Source organism: Esox lucius, chromosome 14 (assembly GCF_011004845.1).
Source record: "Esox lucius isolate fEsoLuc1 chromosome 14, fEsoLuc1.pri, whole genome shotgun sequence".
Lineage (NCBI taxonomy): Eukaryota > Metazoa > Chordata > Actinopteri > Esociformes > Esocidae > Esox > Esox lucius.
In genome coordinates this window covers 34,100,556-34,121,862 of record NC_047582.1, presented here as the reverse complement: position 1 = coordinate 34,121,862, position 21,307 = coordinate 34,100,556, and the positions used below count along the sequence as shown (strand labels likewise).

Genomic DNA, 21,307 nt, shown 5'->3' with positions numbered 1-21,307 from the left:
TTGCTGCCTCCTGCAGAACTGGCGGGTGGGCAGAAGGGATTTTGCATTCAGTATTCGCTAGACATGGAGCTGAGCATCTGTGCCACGATCACGGAGACACTTTATTTTTTTGGATGCTATATATAAAGAAAATTGTGTTTGTGAAAATTGGATTGAGAAAATTGGAAATGAGACCAGTAATACCCTGCCCAATTTATGGCTGATTTTTTAAGTATTTACGCCTAGAAGGTGCTGTAGAGCAACCGACAGCCAGTAGTGGCCAGCAGCTAACAGCAGCTACAGCGGTGGATGTAGAACCATCAGTCTGGGCGAATCGGGGATCCACCGTCAGAAGGGAAAGAGAGCAGAGGACTCTCCACGCTCATTGAATCATGGCTACTGAAACGGTGTCCCCGGCATGTACTGGATCCAGTTTGCTGCAACCCATTAGCGAAATCATCAATCTGCCTCTCGACCAGGTAAATACATAGGCTATTCCTTGTTTTATTTTATATAAAAGCCTTTTTTCAGGATTTCTAGCATTCCGTAGCTTGTCCAAAATCGCAGCAAAGCCAACATTGTTCAGCCATGCAATCAATGGTATTTGATTCCCCACTCAAAAAAAAAAAACGGAATTGCCATTTCTTCCCTGTGAAAAAATCAAGAATTTGGATTGCTTTGATTTTATCGGGCTTACGCTGGTTATTTCAACACGTTGATGGCATAGCCTATTGGCGTACGCGTACATCTCGGAATAGATCGTTCAATTACACGAAAGCCCCCTTTAAAATGTTGCATATAAGTGTCACGTATATTCCGTAATGAATCATCAGCCAGCATTTCCGTTAAGTTGCTTATTTGAACAAAATGTTCCGCAGGATTCTGTAAGAAGCACACAATTCTGTCTACAAGAACCCATATTGGATTCCCATCTGACATTGTTTTCTTACTGATCAGGCTTTACAGTTGCCAGTGTTATTTAACACACAAAATAAACATTTGCAGGACCCTAATCAGTGCTGTAGAATATACATACATATGTTTACCTACCAGTATGAATTCAATAGCTAGGCCTATTTATTTGTTTTATAAAAAAAATTATTTAGTTATTGCCAAAATAATACAAAGCATAAGTTTAGGCTAGGTCGGGATTAGCTGTATGAAAATGCAACAGTTCACTCATTATACTGCATTCATCAGAAAACACACAGAACCTTTCAAACCATGACAGCTTCACTTCAGGACACATACGAAACCCATCCCGGGCAAATCTGACATATGTGGCCACCAGACATGAGGTCTTGACAGGACGCAGAATCTGACATCAGCGGAATGGCCTTTCATAACCCTCGTCTATTCATATAGCCGACCAAGTTTTGAGTCAGTGCTCTCTCTTTATGTCAGGTGGCTAATTTATAAATCGGACGTAGCTAATGCCTGCAACTGCTGCTACAGCCTTAAGTGCTGTAATGAACCAGGTGAAGGATGGTTCAGTAAGAGTGGGAGGCTCTCTTGCTAAGTAAGGTCACATCTTAGATGCATCCTATTTCGCACACTGTTACCTTTGTTATGCAATGCTTTTAACCAGGGCAAGCTACATTTGATCGGGTCACAAAGGGCACAGGTCAGAAATAGTGGACCATCTAGGGAATAAGGGGCCATTTGGGACAAAAACCATATTTCTGGGATTGGAATCCAGCCAGCTGTTGGCCGAGCGTTGTCTGTTGCCCCTGGTTTCATCCTTGTCATGAATCTGTGAAGGTAGAACGGTTCTTTCTGTCTTGGAGAATGGCCTGGTGATCGCTTTAAAACCTGCCTGTCACCTGAAGGTCTCAGTGGTAAATGCTGTACACTCCATCGCCCACTAAGTACTGCCGTCTTTGGTCACAATCAACTTACATTGTTTTTGTTTTTTGTCTCTCCATTTAACACACACACACACACTTCCCATTCAGTCAAAGCACCAGCTTGTTTTGTAGGCCCAATACGTGCTCCTGTGAGTTGTCTAATGGTATTGATGAAGGGAACATGACCACAGCAGTGATTTGTCTGAACAGACATCCATTTCCCTTAGCCGTCCTCCACAGGGAGAGCTGTCGCGTGGCCTACCCTCCCTGTAGACCTTTCCTTTGGTATTACCACATTAAAGGGTTGCCTTGAACCACGTTACACTGGCTTCACTCATTTCTATTGACGTGGGCCTCATAGTCACTTAACAGATGCTTTTGTCTGAAGCAACATAGTCTTGCGTGCATATGTTTTCCTGTGTGGGTGGTCCCGGGGATTCGCACCCGCTGCCCGGGCGTCGTTTAGCGCTGACGGCGCTGACATGTTTCTAGAAACCGTCCTGAAAACCTTAAGGTGAAAACCGTAATGCTAGCCCAGAACTGCACAGCTTCCCGTTTGTGATGCTGTGAACCAGGCTTTCAGTCAGTCACGAAACCTTCGTCAACCTTCACAGAAATGCCTGTTAACTGTCACGTACATGTCCATATTCCGTGATCCTTCGTTATTGTTTTCCGGTTGCGGTGAGGACCAATTAAGAGCCCGCTGTCGTTCTGCCGGCCTTTGCAATGGAGGGGCCTCACCACCGAGGGCCCTGACGACACAGGCTGTTACTCGCGATCGTGTTCTCTAGACAGACGAGGAGGTAACGGGATCCGGAGGTCCGCCGGATCCTGTAACTGTACTCCCTCTTCCATTGACGGTACGCTGTAGCTACAAGGTGTGGATCTGTGGCTCTCTGGGACCAGACTGAATGCAAAGGGTGGTGCTCAAAGCCCTCTCTACAAGTAATGATGGAGCCCTTGACTAGGGGAATCAGATGAGCCTGGTCAACTGTCCAAGGGAGAGACAGCTGGTTATGGGGATAGACAGTTGGTTATAGGGACAGAAATTAGGCTATAGGGACAGACAGCTGGTTATAGCGACAGACAGTGAGTTATAGGGACAGAAGTTTGTGGGTCATACAGTAGGTTATAGTGACAGACAGTAGAGAAAGGCAGTAGGTTGTGGGGTCTGACCGTAGATTATAGAGACAGACAGTAGGTAATAGCGAGAGATAGAATGTTACAGAGGCTTTGTATTTATATTGTAGGTTATATTCTGTGCTGTGATATCATGATAAAGGCAATGTTTATCACATTAAAGATTCACATCACATGAACTGTAGTCATCAGAAATTTGTTTTTTTGTTCTCAACATTGTATTTCCTTCAAACGGTCAGAGAGTAACTTGCTAAAGTGTACAAATGTATTCTTTCTATGGATTTCTGCCGGTATCATGGTAAGCAGTGTTTTACTTAGTGTTCTATGTCAACAGGTTATGACATAGACGATGCTTATCTAATAGACAACTTGATTACTAAATGGCCCACCAAATGTTGGACATTCTAAACAGAAACTAGCCTACGCCAGTACATTCTGAAACCTGCAAAATAAATAATTATGGAATTATTGTGGTGGGTGGAAGTGGCGCATGTTAGGCTAGCCTCCTTTTTGAAGAGGCGCATGTTAGGCTAGTCTCCTTTTTGAAGAGGCGCATGTTAGGCTAGTCTCCTTTTTGAAGAGGCGCATGTTAGGCTAGCCTCCTTTTTGAAGAGGCGCATGTTAGGCTAGCCTATCGGGAGGAAATCATTCTCACACAAGTACATCAAGAAAACAACTGTTCATTTATATATCACAGTATCCCGTCAGTAATAAGAATATCCTTTCTCCAAACCGGGATACAAGTTTTGTTTTTAAACTGACAAAAAAATACGTGAGTATCCGTAACTGTTATCGGTGCCCGTGTAAACATGGTCTGTGTCAAAAAGTGGTATTATTATTGCCAATCCCAATCAGGTCATATGGAGAGAGGGATGCATTTCTCGGTCCGCCAATGGGCTGTAATTAGGTGTCACTCTTATGTCGTTTTCTGAATCAATGATTTGTGGTTTGACTTTTCCAATGGTCTGAGATTTCAGTTGGAAGACCTTGTCTGTTGTTCGACTTAAAGGATTATGTACTAATTAAGAATCACCCTGGATAAAAGCACTTGTTTAATGGCTAAAGTGTCAAATGTAGCCTGGAATCTTACAATTAAGCTACATTCAAGGTTATCACTCCATGTTCATGTTGTGTATTTATTTTTTTAGATCTCTCTGACTCTGATTTGAGATTTAGGCCTAGTTATTGTCTATGTTATTTACCTGAGAAATTCAACAGCAATGTGAGAGTCAGTCAGTCAGAGACAGTGAAACGATGATCTTGTGGGCCCGATCCAAGGTAAAACCATTATTTCCCTCTTGACCAATATGGTCAGGCGGGACATAATGCTGGCCCACATGGCCAGTGAATTATTGAGTTTTCAAACATCCCGTTTCCCTGATTGAGGACCTAAATGTTGCCCTGGCTGTTAGACATGCTGCTTTACTGGCTGTGCTGGCCGCCGTCCAAAACGCTTTAGTGGGAAAAACAGTCTTCCATCTGAAACAAACCACTGGTTCAGAAGGCAAAATAATAACTAGTTCTAGCACATACAAACAGACAGAGAAGTTGTTTCCACCTCCCCAAACATCATACTGTACTCCTGAACCTTATTTTGATTCTGGGTGATATGTGTTAAATGACTTTAAGGCAGTCACCTAAAACAACAACTGTTTTTGGAGAACCTTGTCACGGTGACTGGTGTTCCTCTTTAACACTAGTATGAGGTAAGCAATACCAAAAAAAACTTGAATTTTTGCAAAAATAACCACTGTTTCAAAAGAGCACTCAGCAACTGAAATCTTATCGATGGGTGAAGTACTGAAGATTTTTTTTAATAAGCTTTTTCCATGTATTACATTGTTATAGCATTGAAGTCAAAATGGCTTGTCATTGTCAGGAAGGGCAGTCAAAGACAGTCAGCTTTTGATTCGTTTGATTATGTGACTCCTGTTCCCCTTTAGTACTAGAAATGAGAGACTTTAAAAAAGTGATTATCATTCTTTAAAAAAAAAAATCCACTGTTTCAGAAGAGCACTCTGCAACAGAACACCTTAAGACTGAACATTTTTATGTACCAAATTATATATGTAATATAGTGTTATAATATTTGAGTCAAGGAGGGTGGAACCGGCCTGGCCTTCCTTGTGTTAAGCTCCACCCACCAGAAACCACGGCTTGCAAACCTTTATTATGTTCCCTTGGTAACAGTAGGGGGTTTTAGCCACGTGCTCAAGTTATGTAACTCTGAAAATGACTTGACGGAAACAAAAGAGAGAGAACCGAAGAAAGGAGCGTCTCTATAGAGGTGGTCGAAGACAGATTCATTTCAGTCTCTGAAGACGGGCTGCCTCCCAAACCACAACCGATTGCTTTTGTTGTGAACTTAATTTTTGCTCAAGGCACGTGTCGGTTCGGGCAAAGGTAGTGTATAGGGACTAGGGTGCCATTTGTGACGTGGAGCAAGTGTGTTGTGCTACAGCAGAGCCGGAGGGGGTTTTATCTCTACGACATGACGGAGGCCTCCAGGACCTGGCCCAGGGTTTGCATAGGATCTAACAGGCCTATAACTTAGGTCTGCATACGTGCCCCCCCAGCCCCCCCGCCCCGGACAAATCCCTCACTCTAAATCAGCTTACTGTCACAGTGTTTCTGTATTGAAGGCCACAGCCGAGCCACAGCCCATAATTAAACCGGGTCTCTAGTGGCACCCCCTGGGCCCTGTTCAAAAGCAGTGCACAGTCAGAGGTCTAGGGCAACATTTGGGACGTAGGCGTGGCCCCGCTCAGTCAGGGTACACCGTGTTCCGGCCCGTTGCTGTGGTGCTGTAATCTCCACGGTGATGTGATCCTGAATATTTGAGAGGAGAGTTCACTGACACAGCCTCTGATTTGGGATTGGCCCTGGCAACATTAGGGCCCCTGAAAGTTCCCAAAGGGAATACATTAGTGTGTTGTTGCTTTAACACTGAGGACCACAATGGAAACTAGTATTTGGGTTTTACTGTGTTCATATCCATAGTTGTTTTGCGGCGTGTTTCCTGTTTCCAATTGTAACTTTTATATATGTATTTCAAATTTTCAAAATCAATCCTTACTCTTGATTGTCACCAGCTAGGCATCTCCCGGGGATCCAGTGTACTAAAGATCAGTTCACTTGTTAATCTAGGACCAGATTATTATCTACCCTGTGGATGAGCATGAACAGACTGGTTGTTAAACCTTTGGGTTCAGCTCTGGAAGCTCTCAAGACTCCCGGTCTCTGTAGCTGGTGGGATCTGATGGGACTCCCGGTCTCTGTAGATGGTGCGATCTGATGGGACTCCCGGTCTCTGCAGCTGGAGGGATCTGGTGGGACTCGCTGCATACGGCATGGCTCCAGCTGTGGCTTAACGGATCCGCTGTTTCTGGGAAACCTCACACCTCTAGGAGTTTGGCAAAGGCCTGTTTCTGTATTTGACCTGATGGTTTGGAAGCGAACCTGGTTACTGGTAATTACAGACGTGCTGGGTTTGTTGGCACATCCAGAGCGTGAAATCTGTCACGAGCACTTCTGTCCAAGGATTGCAGTGAATATTTTAGCAGGCAGAGGCTCTAAGGCTTATTATATGCTGTGTGTGTGTGTGTGTGTGTGCGCATGTGTGTGTGTGTCGGGGGGGGGGGGGGGGGGGGCTGTAAGCTCTTGAGTCTTTCATGCCAAGCCATAAATGGTGGTTTTCTCCATTACAAGTTTTGGCTTGAGTTTAGTCGCTCAGTGGGAAGGAATGTGTTTTGGGAGTGGACTTGGGTTGAAATGCAGTGCGCTAAATAGGCAATAGGGAACCATTTGGGAAGCCGGCGGTGTAGTACGTTTACCTAACCGTGGGGGTCCAAACCAACTTAAGGAACATCATGGAGCTAATATCTTCTGACCACTCAACAGCTACCACCCTCTCATTGAAACAGATGATTCATAGTGTGTTGTATTTCTAGGGATTCGGTGAGTGAATAACTGAGTCAGCTATTTGGTTCCCAGGAGTTTGTTTCTCTGCTGTGTTAGTTAGTGTTAGGTTATGTTGGTTATGTAGGTTATGTTAAGTTAGGTTTAAAGGAATCTCATTTTGTGTTGGTTGTAAAGCCTAGGTTGCACGGGCCAACCGCAGTTGCTCTTCTCCTCTAATCCCCATCATTAAAGTGTGTGTGTGTGTTATGTTTAAGTTAGGGTTAGGTTAGGTTTAGGTTACATGTCCAGAGTGGATGGATCTGATTGTGTCCCAAATGGCTCCCCATGTTCTATGTTATATTAATTCAGCCAAGTAGGCCCATAGGGCTTTGGGGTGTACTGCTGTCTATGTAGTGCAGGATACAAGGAATAAGGAGCATTTTTAGGATGAAGCCCAAACAGCTGCGGATGGGACTCTGGGGGAGCTCTGTCTCAGTGCCCTAGCCATAATGACTACAGGGACCATGATCCTCTGGGGTCATTATGCCGGATGGCTGCCTAACAAAATGGGGGCCTGATGCGTCTTTTTTTTTTACCTGGCTGCCCAGGTCTGTTTATGAGTATAATGAGCTAGTTGTTAGTAAAACATATCACAGCTTATTGCTATGCTGCTTTTATGCAGCACTGGTATGATCTGTTTGGACATTTACTTTAAATGGGAATCCCCCATTTAGCCTGGAAATGCTTTTGTTCCTTTTTCGGAAAAATGCAACTAAAAAGGATATTAAGTTATGATTTACTGCAGCGTCTGTGTTGAGAAAAGGTTTTTAGTCTGAATGAGCTAATTAATTTAACAAACTTCCTGAGCGCGTTAGTCTCCAAAGTGTAGGAAGTGGTTTAGGCAGCCCCTGACCCTGTATTATTATAAGAGGGAAGATAACTCTTTCAGGTGGTGTCTATTTTAGTATTTTATTTAGTGTTTTATCTGGATCCCTGTTAGACCAGGCAGCAGCTAATCTTCCTAGGGTCCGAACAGACATGAAAATATACTAGGTATCAATACATAGCCCGAGAGGCCCACAAATTCATCAATAAAGGATACAATAATGATGTTTGTATTTTGTGACTGTGTCTCCACCCTGTCCCCCACACGCTTCTAGAGTCAACCCTAGTGGTTAAGATGTTTTGGTTTCTGTCACTCCCAGAACCAATAATGACAGGATCAATATACATTTTATAGGGTCATTTTACAATTCCAAATCTTGGTACATTTTAGTTTTTATAATGTGTGTGTAATGTGGTGCTGTGATAAACCTAGATTTGAAATATTCAGTCTGAGGATTTTTTTGGTACAAATCCATTGTTCAATTCATTGAAACATTCAACTGTTGTTTACCTGCTGTGCTGGAAATCAACATTCCGTCAGTCTGCTTTGTGATTGTACTTGGCTGCTGTGCTCCTCCACCTACAAACACAATATCCTTTTCCCTGTGTCAGGAAGTGTGTCCTTCAAATAACAACCCCCCACTTTGAGACACCGGCATGAACACTGAACCAATGTCAGAGAGGAAACCTGCACAACTTTCTGTCCTGGTATACCCATCAGGATTGTTAAAGTCCTGGTATACCCATCAGGGTTGTTAAAGTCCTGGTATACCCATCAGGATTGTTAAAGTCCTGGTATACCCATCAGGATTGTTAAAGTCCTGGTATACCCATCAGGATTGTTAAAGTCCTGGTATACCCATCAGGATTGTTACGGTCTTGGTATACCCATCAGGATTGTTACGGTCTTTGTATACCCATCAGGATGTTACGGTCCTGGTATATCCATCAGGATGTTACAGTCCTGGTATACCCATCAGAATTGTTATGGTTCTGGTATACCCATCAGGATTGTTATGGTCTTGTTACTTAAAGTTATGTTAATGGCCTGATATACCATCAGGATTGTTATAATACTGACCTAATATACCTATCAGGATTGTTATAATACTGACCTACTATACCTATCAGGATTGTTATAATACAGTCCTGATATACCCATCAGGATTGTTATAATACAGTCCTGATTTACCCATCAGGATTGTTATAATACAGTCCTGATTTACCCATCAGGATTGTTATAATACAGTCCTGATATACCCATCAGGATTGTTATAAAACTGGCCCGATACACCCATCTTGCTTGCTAAATGGAATGCTTGTGTTAAAGAAGTCCAGGCAGGCCATCAGGAAGGTGTTATTTTAAAGTTGTTCATTTTAGGATTAGATGCTAACTCCTGTTCATCAGAATTGGTAGCGTAGCTCCCAGCTGCCTCCTGGCTGGGTCGAGGCTGCCTCCCGGCTGGGTCGAGGCTGCCTTCCGGCTGGGTCGAGGCTGCCTCCCGGCTGGGTCGAGGCTGCCTTCCGGTTGCCTCTCAGCTGCATCCAGTCTGGGTCGAGGCTGCCTCCCGGCTGGGTCAAGTCTGTGTTTCCTGGCTGGTGGGGAACTATCCTTTGGCTTCAACAGCAAATATGTGAATAATTTCATGGAGGTTCTGTGCACAGGGGTAATGACTAAAGTGTCTTATTAGACACATTTAAATCTTACTTTACCATGGCCTCATCTCTGGTAAAAAATATCTTATTAGACTAAACATCAGTTAATTTAATTGCAGTACCTGAACTGCACTCCAGCTAAAGTGGAAAGTGTGCTTTCAGACCCCTGGCCTATTGACGTACATCACACGGCTTGGTCTGTTGCGGTAGGCTAAATCATTCAGTGTCTAATCTATTATACTAAGAGAACACTTAAGTGTTTATAGGAGATTTAATCATCTGATGGCAACTTTTTGCAGCTGAGTAATATACAGTGGGGAGAACAAGTATTTGATACACTGCCGATTTTGCAGGTTTTCCTACTTACAAAGCATGTAGAGGTCATTTCAACTGTACCTAAAATCCATAAAATCACATTGTATGATTTTAAATAATTAATTTGCATTTTATTGAATGACATAAGTATTTGATCACCTACCAACCAGTAAGAATTCCGGCTCTCATAGACCTGTTCGTTTTTCTTTAAGAAGCCCTCCTGTTCTCCACTCATTACCTGTATTAACTGCACCTGTTTGAACTCGTTACCTGTATAAAAGACACCTGTCCATACTCAATCAAACAGACTCCAACCTCTCCACAATGGCCAAGACCAGAGAGCTGTGTAAGGACATCAGGGATAACATTTTAGACCTGCACAAGGCTGGGATGGGTTACAGGACAATAGGCAAGCAGCTTGGTGAGAAGGCAACAACTGTTGGCGCAATTATTAGAAAATGGAAGAAGTTCAAGATGATGGTCAATCTCCCTTGGTCTGGGGCTCCATGCAAGATCTCACCTCGTGGGGCATCAATGATCATGAGGAAGGTGAGGGATCAGCCCAGAACTACACGGCAGGACCTGGTCAATGACCTGAAGAGAGCTGGGACCACAGTCTCAAAGAAAACCATTAGTAACACACTACGCCGTCATGGATTAAAATCCTGCAGCGCACGCAAGGTCCCCCTGCTTAAGCCAGGCCCATTTGAAGTTTGCCAATGACCATCTGGATGATCCAGAGCAGGAATGGGAGAAGGTCATGTGTTCTGATGAGACAAAAATAGAGCTTTTTGGTCTAAACTCCACTCGCCGTGTTTGGAGGAAGAAGAAGGATGAGTACAACCCCAAGAACACCATCCAAACAGTGAAGCATGGAGGTGGAAACATCCTTCTTTGGGGATGCTTTTCTGCAAAGGGGACAAGACAACTGCACCGTATTGAGTGGAGGATGGATGGGGCCATGTATCGCAAGATCTTGGCCAACAACCTCCTTCCCTCAGTAAGAGCATTTAAGATGGGTCGTGGCTGGGTCTTCCAGCATGACAACGACCCGAAACACACAGCCAGGGTAACTAAGGAGTGGCTCTGTAAGAAGCATTTCAAGGTCCTGGAGTGGCCTAGCCAGTTTCCAGACCTGAACCCAATAGAAAATCTTTGGAGGGAGCTGAAAGTCTGTATTACCCAGCGACAGCCCCGAAACCTGAGGGATCTGGAGAAGGTCTGTATGGAGGATTGGCCCAAAATCCCTGCTGCAGTGTGTGCAAACCTGGTCAAGAACTACAGGAAATGTATGATCTCTGTAATTGCAAACAAGGGTTTCTTTACCAAATATTAAGTTCTGCTTTTCTGATGTATCAAATACTTATGTCATGCAATAAAATGCAAATTAATTACTTAAATATCATACAATGTGATTTTCTGGATTTTTGTTTTAGATTCCGTCACATGACAGACTTCTACATGCTTTGTTAGTGAGAAAACCTGCAAATTCGGCATTGTATCAAATACTTGTTCTCCCCACTGTACCTGTGACGATGCAGTGAAGCGCATGTGTCACCCTCGGCCAATGTGGAATAAATATATCGAATTTTCCATCTGCTGTTTTTATGCGCGTGAAGTGGTCTTTCGTATGTAAGAAACGGACAGTTCGTTTGTTCGATTTGGTGGGATTGTTTTATTTCGGCGCAGTTCATAATACAAATGATTCTAGAGGAAATGCCTTCATGTGTACATTTACATAAAACAGTCATCATATCGAGGTAAATACTGAGTCGTGGCGATTCTGTGTTGCGGCCCTCCTGGTACGAGTAGAAGTTTGAGCTCATGCTTGTTTCCGGGAATTATGTAGGATATTTTCCTGGTGGCATGGTAATTGATGCATGGCTGTCATTTGATAGCTAAAACTAATCTGGGCGGTCTCTTGTAATGGTCCATAGTAATCTCATCATGTTGTCTGCCCATGCTATATTTGTTGCTGATGGCAGGAGCCATTATAGTCTTTAGACATCATAAATACACATAATAAACATAAGAAAATAACAGTCACCTGAATTAACTTAAATCAGTTTGGATTTATGTAACTAAAAGTTTGATTTGGCCATTAAAATCATCCTGATTACTGCTGACTGTGGGGCTACTACCATGATTCCTTCAGGGTTGTTGTTTCTTCATCTGTCTGTGAGAAATACATTTGCCCTTCAAAGTTCTGAACGATGTAAGCCGGGTTGATGATGATATGAATTCCAAACGGTAAATATGCGAATTCCCCATGCAATCGAGACAACACTGCATTTTTCAGAATGTTCTAGGCTGCCATCTTGAATCAGTAGAAGCAGTGGACCTCGGAAGGCAGTCTTTTGCAAGCCATATTGTTATAATGAAAACACGTTGTGAATGTGTCTGAGTGTGTCGTTAGGCTGAGCAAACATCATTTGACAGGCAGTGTAATCTGTTGGTGAAGGCATGTTGTAGCTAGTTCAGCAGGACAGATGATCGTTAAAACATGGCCTCTGCTTAGAAACCCCTCAACCTCCTCTAGTGCCGTATCCTAGCAACAGGCCTTTTCAGGATCTCTGCGAGTCAGACCTGAACCCCATCCTCAGTCAGAAGATCGTGTCCTCATTTGGCTTTGCGCAATCGGACAGATGTTGCGGCTCGAGATAGAGACCCATTCAGTCCTGCGACTGTCAGAGGAGGAAATCGTGCTCTTTGTTTTTGTGCAAGGTCATCAGCTCCTATCTGAATGGCAAAGACCGACAGCAAGACAGATATATTCGGGTGAGAGTCTCATCTCAGTTGTTCTGTTGTATTATGCATCATGAATGGCACACTTTTCCTTCTGTAAAGTGCACTACTTTTGATCAAAGCCCTATATGCTCTAGTTAATGTGCACTTTCAAGAATAGCACGCCATTTGGGACGCATGCCTAATCCAGCGAGAGGAAGGGAGTTTCAGAAAGGAGGGGGTGCTGGTGAGGAGATGTACGTTTCTTCCTATTCTCTCATCCTTTCCAGGCACTGACTAATGCTGGAACTATACATTCGTTTCCCACACAATCTCTGCACTTGTGTACAAGTTATCCTTTTGTTTTTCAAAAAGGCTTACTTTGCGGAAAACATACTTTCATTCTCCTGCCTTTGTGAAACATGATCGTAATCTAACAGCCCGTATTTTGCACCAGTCAAAAGGTTGGACATACCTACTACTCAAAGTGTTTATTTTAATTTGACTATTTTTAAGACAACAAAACTATCAAATAACACTCATGAAACCATGTAGTAACCAAAAAGTGTTAAACATATCAAAATACATCTCATATTGTTGAGTCTTCCAAGGAACCATTGCTTTGACAGCTTTGAACACTCTGCATTCTCTCAATCAGCTTCATGATGTAGTCGCCTGGAATGCAATTCAGTTAACAGGTGTGGCTTGCTAAAGGTTCATTTGTGAAAGTTCTTTCCTTAATGCGTTTGAGCTAGTTGTTTTGTAGGGATAGTACACAGAAGACCATCATTATGTCTGTACTGTAGTTGTCTATATTACAGTAAGAACAGCTCAAATAAGTAACAGTAACAGTCCATCATAACTTTGAGGACATGGAGGGCAGTCAACACCACTGTTGTTTGCTCCTTGGGGTTTAAGGCCGGGTGTTTTGTAAAAGCACTTTGTGACAACAGCTGATGTAAAAAAGGCTTTAGAAATGCATTTGATTGATTTATTGAACACCTGCCACTTTTGAACACCTGCCACTCTAGAACACCTGCCACTCTAGAACATCTGCCACTCAGTAACTCCTGCCGCTCAGTAACTCCTGCCACTCAGTAACTCCTGCCGCTCAGTAACTCCTGCCGCTCAGTAACTCCTGCCGCTCAGTAACTCCTGCAACTCTAGAACACCTGCCTCTCAGGAACTCCTGCCACAGGAATCCCTGATTGGCCGGCCGTGCCCCTACAGGCTGTAGTCAGCAGATGTACAGCGTCCCGGTGCCTAGACACTGAGACGGTAATGGGAAACATCAAGGAACATGAATTAAAGAAGACGATGGCAGGGACTTGGGTGTCTTGCCGAGCATGCAGGAGAGAGAATGGCAGCAGGGCCCCCATGATGGGATATTAATGAGAGGTAGATGAATTCGGGACAAGAATGTTTAAGTAGGTCTCAGTCATCCCTGATAACTTTTCTGTCACACTTGGTCCTTTTCGTTTCTTATCTTAAAATACATCCTCTTGTCTTTAACATACTGTGCATTTTGGTGTTATTCTAGGCAATGTCAATGTTGCTTCAACTTTGATATTCGGACTGGGATCACTTTTTTGTATTTAAGCGAAACATGATCTTTTTCCTAACCTTAACCCAACACTACAATTGCCACGTAATTGGTTTTATTATAAATTTACCATTCAACCATTTAGCAGAAAATCTTCTCTAGAGAGACAGTAACGGAAGGTGAAATATACTAAAAGATTGGTAGCGAAAGTTAAGCTCTGTTCAACATCAAGTGGCCACTGATGGGCAAAGAGTAATCAAAGCACCTTTTCCCAGTACAGTAACTCAGGTTGTTGGGGTGAAATGGACAGAAATTGCATATTAGAAATTAGTGACATGTAAACAAAAAAACAGGAAGAGGGCAAATCTTGCAAACAGGCTAGTGAGAACATTAGACCCTGTCCTTACTTAAAGTTTTAACTCTTACTCTAAACCTTATTTAACACTTACCTTAACCCTTATTTTACTCTTACCTTAACCCTTATTTTACCCTGACCGTAACATTTATCCAACAATTTGTACATTCATTTCTTCCTTCAGGCCGTATCTGAACAATGTTTTGTCAGGATCTCACACAGTTTTTATCATATTGAGAAATCATGTACTGTACGGACATTTCTTCCACACTTCCTGTAATTGAAAACATGCTTTCTTGTGTGCATGTCACTTATTTCTAATGTGCAATTCACGTCTAATGTGCAATTCAATTCACGTCAATATCACAAAGAACTTGGAATAATGTGGGGAGTTTTCCAGTCAAGGCTAGAGAGAGTTTCTTCATTCAGCGAAGATAGCTGACAAAATGTATATTGAAGCAAATTCAAGCAATAATAACCATATAACAAATCAACCTAAACAGTTACAGTTAAGAGGAATGATTCTGCAAATATTTTGTCCCATCCCATCTAATCAAAATCATTATACTTCCCATGTTTGAGGTCCTTCTACTTTAGCCACGTTTTCCCTGTTCTGGCCCCCCTTTAGAATCACTTTCATCTCCACAATCCTGACCTCCAGAATTAGTGGACAAGCTTCATCAACATGTCAGTCTGGGGGCAACTTCCTCCTATACTCTGTTGATGGATGGCCATCACTCAGTTAGAGAACAAAGCTGTGAACTAAGACTGAAAGGCAATTAACCCTGGTCAAACAATACTGCTGTCAGCTGCCCTCAGAACAACCTTGGCTTGGCCCAGAGCTTGATATTTACTGCGGCTTCCCAAATAGCACACTTTTCATTTTGTAATGTACTAATTACTATGGCCCAGATCAAAATAAGTCAATCAATCAAATGTACTTATAAATCCCTTTTTACATCAGCAGTTGTCACAAAGTGCTTTTACAAAACACCCAGCCTTAAACCACAAGGAGCAAACTACAGTAGTGTTGAATTTCAGTGGCTAGGAGAAACTCCCTAAGAAGGCTGAAATTGAGGAAGAAACCTAGAGAGGACCCAGGCTCATAAGTGCACTTTAAAGGGTCTCATTTCGGTACATGCCTAAGAACTGAAAGACTTCCAGTGGTTTCCAGGGAGCTTTTCTGCCAGCAAGGGCTGTCCAGACTGAGAATGTGTTGTGGGCTTTTCCAGGGCTGTCCAGACTGAGAATGTGTTGTGGGCTTTTCCAGGGCTGTCCAGACTGAGAATGTGTTGTGGGCTTTTCCAGGACTGTCCGTACTGAGAATGTGTTGTGGGCTTTTCCAGGACTGTCCAGGCTGAGAATGTGCAGTGGACTGGTCTAGCACTGTCCAGGCTGAGAATGTGCAGTGGACTGGTCTAGCACTGTCCAGGCTGAGAATGTGTCGTGGGCTTTTCCAGGACTGTCCAGGCTGAGAATGTGTTGTGGACTGGTCCAGGACTGTCCAGACTGAGAATGTGTTGTGAGCTGGTCCAGCACTGTCCAGTCACAGCGATACTTGGGAACAGACTTCCCATATTAAACTAATTGCTGAATTGTTGGTGATTTTTAGTCTTATTTTGTTTCACCTCCTTAAAATAAATCTCCACCATTTCTGTGGTGTGGTTTGACCTGTGACCTAGGGAGTGACTGCGGGTAGGCACCCAGACTTTACCAGAGCTGGAAGGTGTTGAAGAGCCTCTGTCCTGACAGGGAAACCCACTCATCACAGGTTCAACAGTAGGCGATTGAGTCAATGCTATAATTGACCTCTCTTAATTCAAAACGTTCAGGAAACTAGCAAGATGATTCACAGCGACATGACCATTAAATCTACTATGGATTGCTGGACCTCTTTATTTGAATGGCTCCCAATTATGATTCTCTGCTCAGTCTTATTCTCTTTTAACAGCTTTTAGGAGGTTATGTCTTTTGGCTTCATATCTGCTTGTGCAGCGGTTTTCCCTCATTGATTATAACTAAGGTATTTCCTCTGGTCCCTGCATTTATTTCTCCTCTTGGGCAGAGTGACCCCAGGTTGACCCCTGTAGAGAGAGTTGGATAGTTTGGGTGAGCTTTGGAATCGTTCCTCTCACCTGTCCATAAGGGCTGAATCCCAAATGACCAAATGACTCCCTTCCCTATGGTCCCTGGTCAAAAGCAGTGTGCACTATATAAAGGGGTAAGTGGCCATTTGGGACACATGATCCTAACAATTCAGTGGAGTCTTAATATCCGTCACTTTCAATTAAGCTCTACTTTGCTTTTCATAATTTCTAGATTTTTGTTTATCTAGACAAAATTGCATTTTGTCTGTGTATCTAATTGTGGTTCTGTTTTTCCTACTTGGGGACAGAATGGAGGACCTCAGCTGTATAATGCTGAATATGTTCAGCTGTATAGTGCTAAGTGTTCAGTTATATAATTCTAAGCCAATGGCTGTTGATGAGTTGATGTGTGTTATGCAGACATGAGGTGTGTAGGGTTAGTGTTAGTGTTAGACATGAGGAGTGTAGTGTTAGTGTTAGACATGAGGAGTGTGGTGTTAGATTTAAACATGAGGAGTGTAGGGTTAGTGTTAGTGTTAGACATGAGGAGTGTAGGGTTAGTGTTAGTGTTAGACATGAGGGTGTTACAGGCCTTGAGGGGTATAGCGAGAGTGGGCTTGTCTCTCACTCTCTCTCACTCTCTCTCTCTCTCTGTCTGTCTTTGTGTCTCTCTGTTTGTCTCTGTCTCTTGTGTCTCTCTGTTTGTCTCTGTTTGTCTCTGTCTTTGTGTCTCTCTGTTTGTCTCTGTCTCTTGTGTCTCTCTGTTTGTCTCTGTCTCTTGTGTCTCTCTGTTTGTCTCTGTCTTTGTGTCTCTCTGTTTGTCTCTGTCTCTTGTGTCTCTCTGTTTGTCTCTGTCTCTTGTGTCTCTCTGTTTGTCTCTGTTTGTCTCTGTCTCTTGTGTCTCTCTGTTTGTCTCTGTCTTTGTGTCTCTCTGTTTGTCTCTGTCTCTTGTGTCTCTCTGTTTGTCTCTGTCTCTTGTGTCTCTCTGTTTGTCTCTGTTTGTCTCTGTCTCTTGTGTCTCTCTGTTTGTCTCTGTCTCTTGTGTCTCTCTGTTTGTCTCTGTCTCTTGTGTCTCTCTGTTTGTCTCTGTTTGTCTCTGTCTTTGTGTCTCTCTGTTTGTCTCTGTCTCTTGTGTCTCTCTGTTTGTCTCTGTCTCTTGTGTCTCTCTGTTTGTCTCTGTCTCTTGTGTCTCTCTCTCTGTCTTTCTAAGCACTACTGTCCCAGTATTTCTAAGTAGCTCGTGCGGTGTCATGGTGACTGCCTGAGCTGTGATGAACACAAGCTGTCCAAACAGAGCAGGGCAGATAAGGCCTTTGATGGTTTTCTTCCTCCTTATTGTCAAGAGACCAGAACAGGCCAAGCCATATTAGTCCCAAACCACTCCCTATTCCCCATTTAGTGCACTATTTTTTAATTTAACCAGATGTCTATGGTCCCTGATTGGAGGTAGTGTACATCAGTATGGTGGGTGTAGGTTGTTATTTGGACTGCATGGCAAGGAATCCACAACAGAACCCAGCGGCCATGTGTCCCGGCAACAGGCACGCTGGACGAAATACGATCAGGGAATGTTTATTATTATTTATCCTCCACTCCCCTGCCTGCTCCGCCAAGCGCCCACTGACTTCACTTCTATTGTTTAATAAGTTAAAGATGGCGGTACAGTAGTCTTTGTAGGGATCAGGAGTGCATTTTGCTCCACAGATAATGCAGGATTGCCATTGAAGATGATATATTAAAAGTGTAAATATGTTCCTAGTCCCACGACTTACGCATGTCAGTATTTCCCGGTATCAGAACCTGTATTGTGTGTGGAGATGGTTAGCTCACCTCTATGGCTGTTGCTAACAACTGGAGTGTTGCGTTCAAACACTGTGTGATTAATTTGTACTGTTTGTTTTTAACTCGTCATGTACAGATCTTGTGTGTTGGTGTGTAGCCATTTTTTTGTGTGTGTGTGTGGGCAGCAGATGGTTTCTTACATAAAACGCCCGGAGAATCAACTGACTTGGCCTTTTGAACATTCTGACCCCGATGTCTTGTCTTTGGGTGCCGGAAAGTCTTGGCATAATGGGCCCTTTGAACGAAGACGCGACACAGCAGTGAAGAGGGGAGAGAGAATTTGGGAGAACGTCGTCATAACCTCTTTCACCCTATAGATTTGGAGCCCTTAACTGCAGAGCCAGACCTTCTGATTACTTTTTGCTGGATGACTTTTCATTTTGGATGACTAGTGGAAAATGGCCGGGTACAATGCTAAACTTTAAAGCACCTGAGAAGATGAGGTTGGGTCATGCGTGTTAAAGAGATTATGTGGTCATAACTCTGTTGAGGGGATGAGGTTGGGTCAAAACCATGTTGAGGGGACAATGTGGGGTCGTTATTGTGTTGAGGGGATGTGTTAAGATGTGTTGAGGAGTAATGTTGGGATCAAGACTGTTGATGTGTTGAGGGGTTGTAATTCTCCATTGATCCTGGGGCTTTTTTTACCTCTGGCTTAGTCTGAAATAACGCCATTTTCCCAGCGTTTTGAGAGGCAGTTGGCTGTGTTTCGCAGGCTTGGGTTCCATGCTGTGCTGTATTAATGACATATTGTATGAGAGGGGGCTGATCTCCTGATCAGATACTTAAACAAAATATCGAAATATCTGATGGTGTATGTGTACAGTGGTCTAGGGTGGTGTAGGGCGGTCCAGTGGTTTAGTGTGGTCTAGGGCGGTCCAGTGGTCTAAAGTGGTCCAGTGGTCCAAGTTGGACTAGGGTGGTCTAGGACTGTCTAGGGTGGTCTAGGGTGGTCCAGTGGTCTAGGACGGTCTAGGGTGGTCCAGCGGTCTGGGAAATAACACATCCTTAGAAAGCAGCAGTTAAGCTCATCACTAAGTGATGTTTTCTTGGTGATAATAGGCTGAGTGGACGTCTTAGGACTGGTTAAAGTGCTGCTACTGTCGGTGGTCTAGGGTGGTCAAGGGCAGTCTAGGGTGGTCAAGGGCAGTCTAGGACGGTCTAGGATGGACAAGGGTGGTCCAGTTGTTTAGGGTGGTCTAGGGCAGTCTAGGGTGGTCCAGTGGTCTAGGGCGGTCTAGAAAGGTCCAGCAGTCTGAGAAATAACAAATCCTTAGAAAGCGGCAGTTAAGCTCATCACTTAGTGATGTTTTGTTGGTGATAATAGGCTGAGTGGACGTCTTAGGATCGGTTAAAGTGCTGCTCCTGTCATATTCCTTATAACAGCATAGCTTGCATTCTAATGTGCCCATTACCTTATGAACCATACAGGGAGTAGAGTGCCATTCGGTTGCCTGAACATCGTTGCTTTTGAATGAACCTTAGTGTCTCCAAGACAGAAACTGTGGGAAATTTAAGACATCTGTCATATGCCGTTAACACATGTTGAATGATCCAACTGTATTGGCGGTGGTTACCGGGTGCTGCAGCTCGGTTTTGTCCTCTTCCTTCAGCCATGGATCTATGTGCATCGTGCTCTAGCAGGCAGCAGAACGAAGACCGAAGGGAAAAAACAACCGTCCGCTTCATCCCCAAGTCTTGGGGGTCTTTAATTACACCTCCAGCTGTCATTGGGTAGGAATTCCACGCGTTTCATGTGAAACATTTGGTTTGACCGGTCCCAGTTGTACCTTTTCATTTTGATAGCAGTGGGGCTCACATGTGGCAGCCTTCACTGTAGATCCCCCATGTTGTGAGGAACAGCACACGATCGATTAATCCGCCCAAATCAACACCCCCGGCAGCTTCACAACTACGTCAGACACATCAGCAAAACACCTGGCTCCGGGCTTCAGAAGATATTTTGAGTACATTGTCTTGGTCCTAAAGTCATTACATCTTCAAACTACAGGGAAGTTGCCAATACATGTATAAAGAAAATACATGTATTGATTAGAAACAAAGGTGATTTTGAGATACTTGACAGAGGTGCATCTGTTTTTCAGACAGCGATGCCAATGCTACAGTAGTAGATATCCGCTTCCGTTTTTCTAGTGGTTAGAGAGATGTCTCGTACCAATGACATACTCAGTTGTTGCTTGTAGCCTGGCAGTCTTCTATTTCCATAAATAGTCATTAAATCAGGAATGCAGGGAAGCAGATGGAAAGTGGGCCCATATAACCTCAGCTAAAAAGTAGTGTTTCGATGCTTCACACAGCACACAAAAAGAGTTCCGTAAATGTTTTGCTTCAATTAGCCTACTTGGAATTTAATTACACATTTTTAGTTGATGCTTTATTGATGGTTCTGGGTTGTTTATCTTTAGTGGTATTACTTTTTGAAAGTAAATAACTATCAAATGTCCATCAGTCTCACTACATTGACCCTCTGATATGTAACAGCCTGATCATCTTGTGACCAGTTTACTAGAGCTAGGGGTGACATATTCAATAGCTTTGTCAAAATGTTTAGAATTTTTCAAAATTACACTCCTATTTTTTTCCAATTTTAACTCCTAGTTGGGGATTCCTGATTCCCGGGACATTTCCTTCAGTTTCCTGGTATCTTATAATGGGCATTTCTGGAAAACTCTGGAATTTTGGGAAAGTTAACAGATTTTTGCAATCCTAAATGGAACTGTTGTTTGAATGTGATGGTGGATATAATGGTGTCCTAATCAATGTAAAAAATTGGTTGTTCTGTCTTTCAACAAGGCATTTAATATGAAACTGCCTCCAGGTCCAAGATGAAAAGAACATGTTGTCAATCACACTTACTTGGTCAAAAAAAAAAAAAACTGAATTATAGAACAGAAAAAGTCTGAAGACCTCTGCCAGCTCCCTGATTGCCATTTGAAACCCTATATTGACTATAGTGTGTTTTGGGACACATTCAGATTGTCAGCTTCCTGTTGAGGAACACCATGTGACCCTT

General features: G+C 43.3%; 1 protein-coding gene across 1 annotated transcript in view; it reads left to right on the top strand.

Annotated features, from left to right (window-relative positions):
- The first annotated feature begins 44 nt into the window (after window positions 1-44).
- The window catches only part of mboat2b (membrane bound O-acyltransferase domain containing 2b), a 39,575-nt gene continuing 18,312 nt past the window's right edge, over window positions 45-21,307 (top strand). The window contains exon 1 of the mRNA XM_034296926.1: window positions 45-458. Coding sequence (XP_034152817.1) covers window positions 372-458 — 87 coding nt within the window. The 5' untranslated portion in view covers window positions 45-371. The remainder of the gene's footprint in view (window positions 459-21,307) is intronic.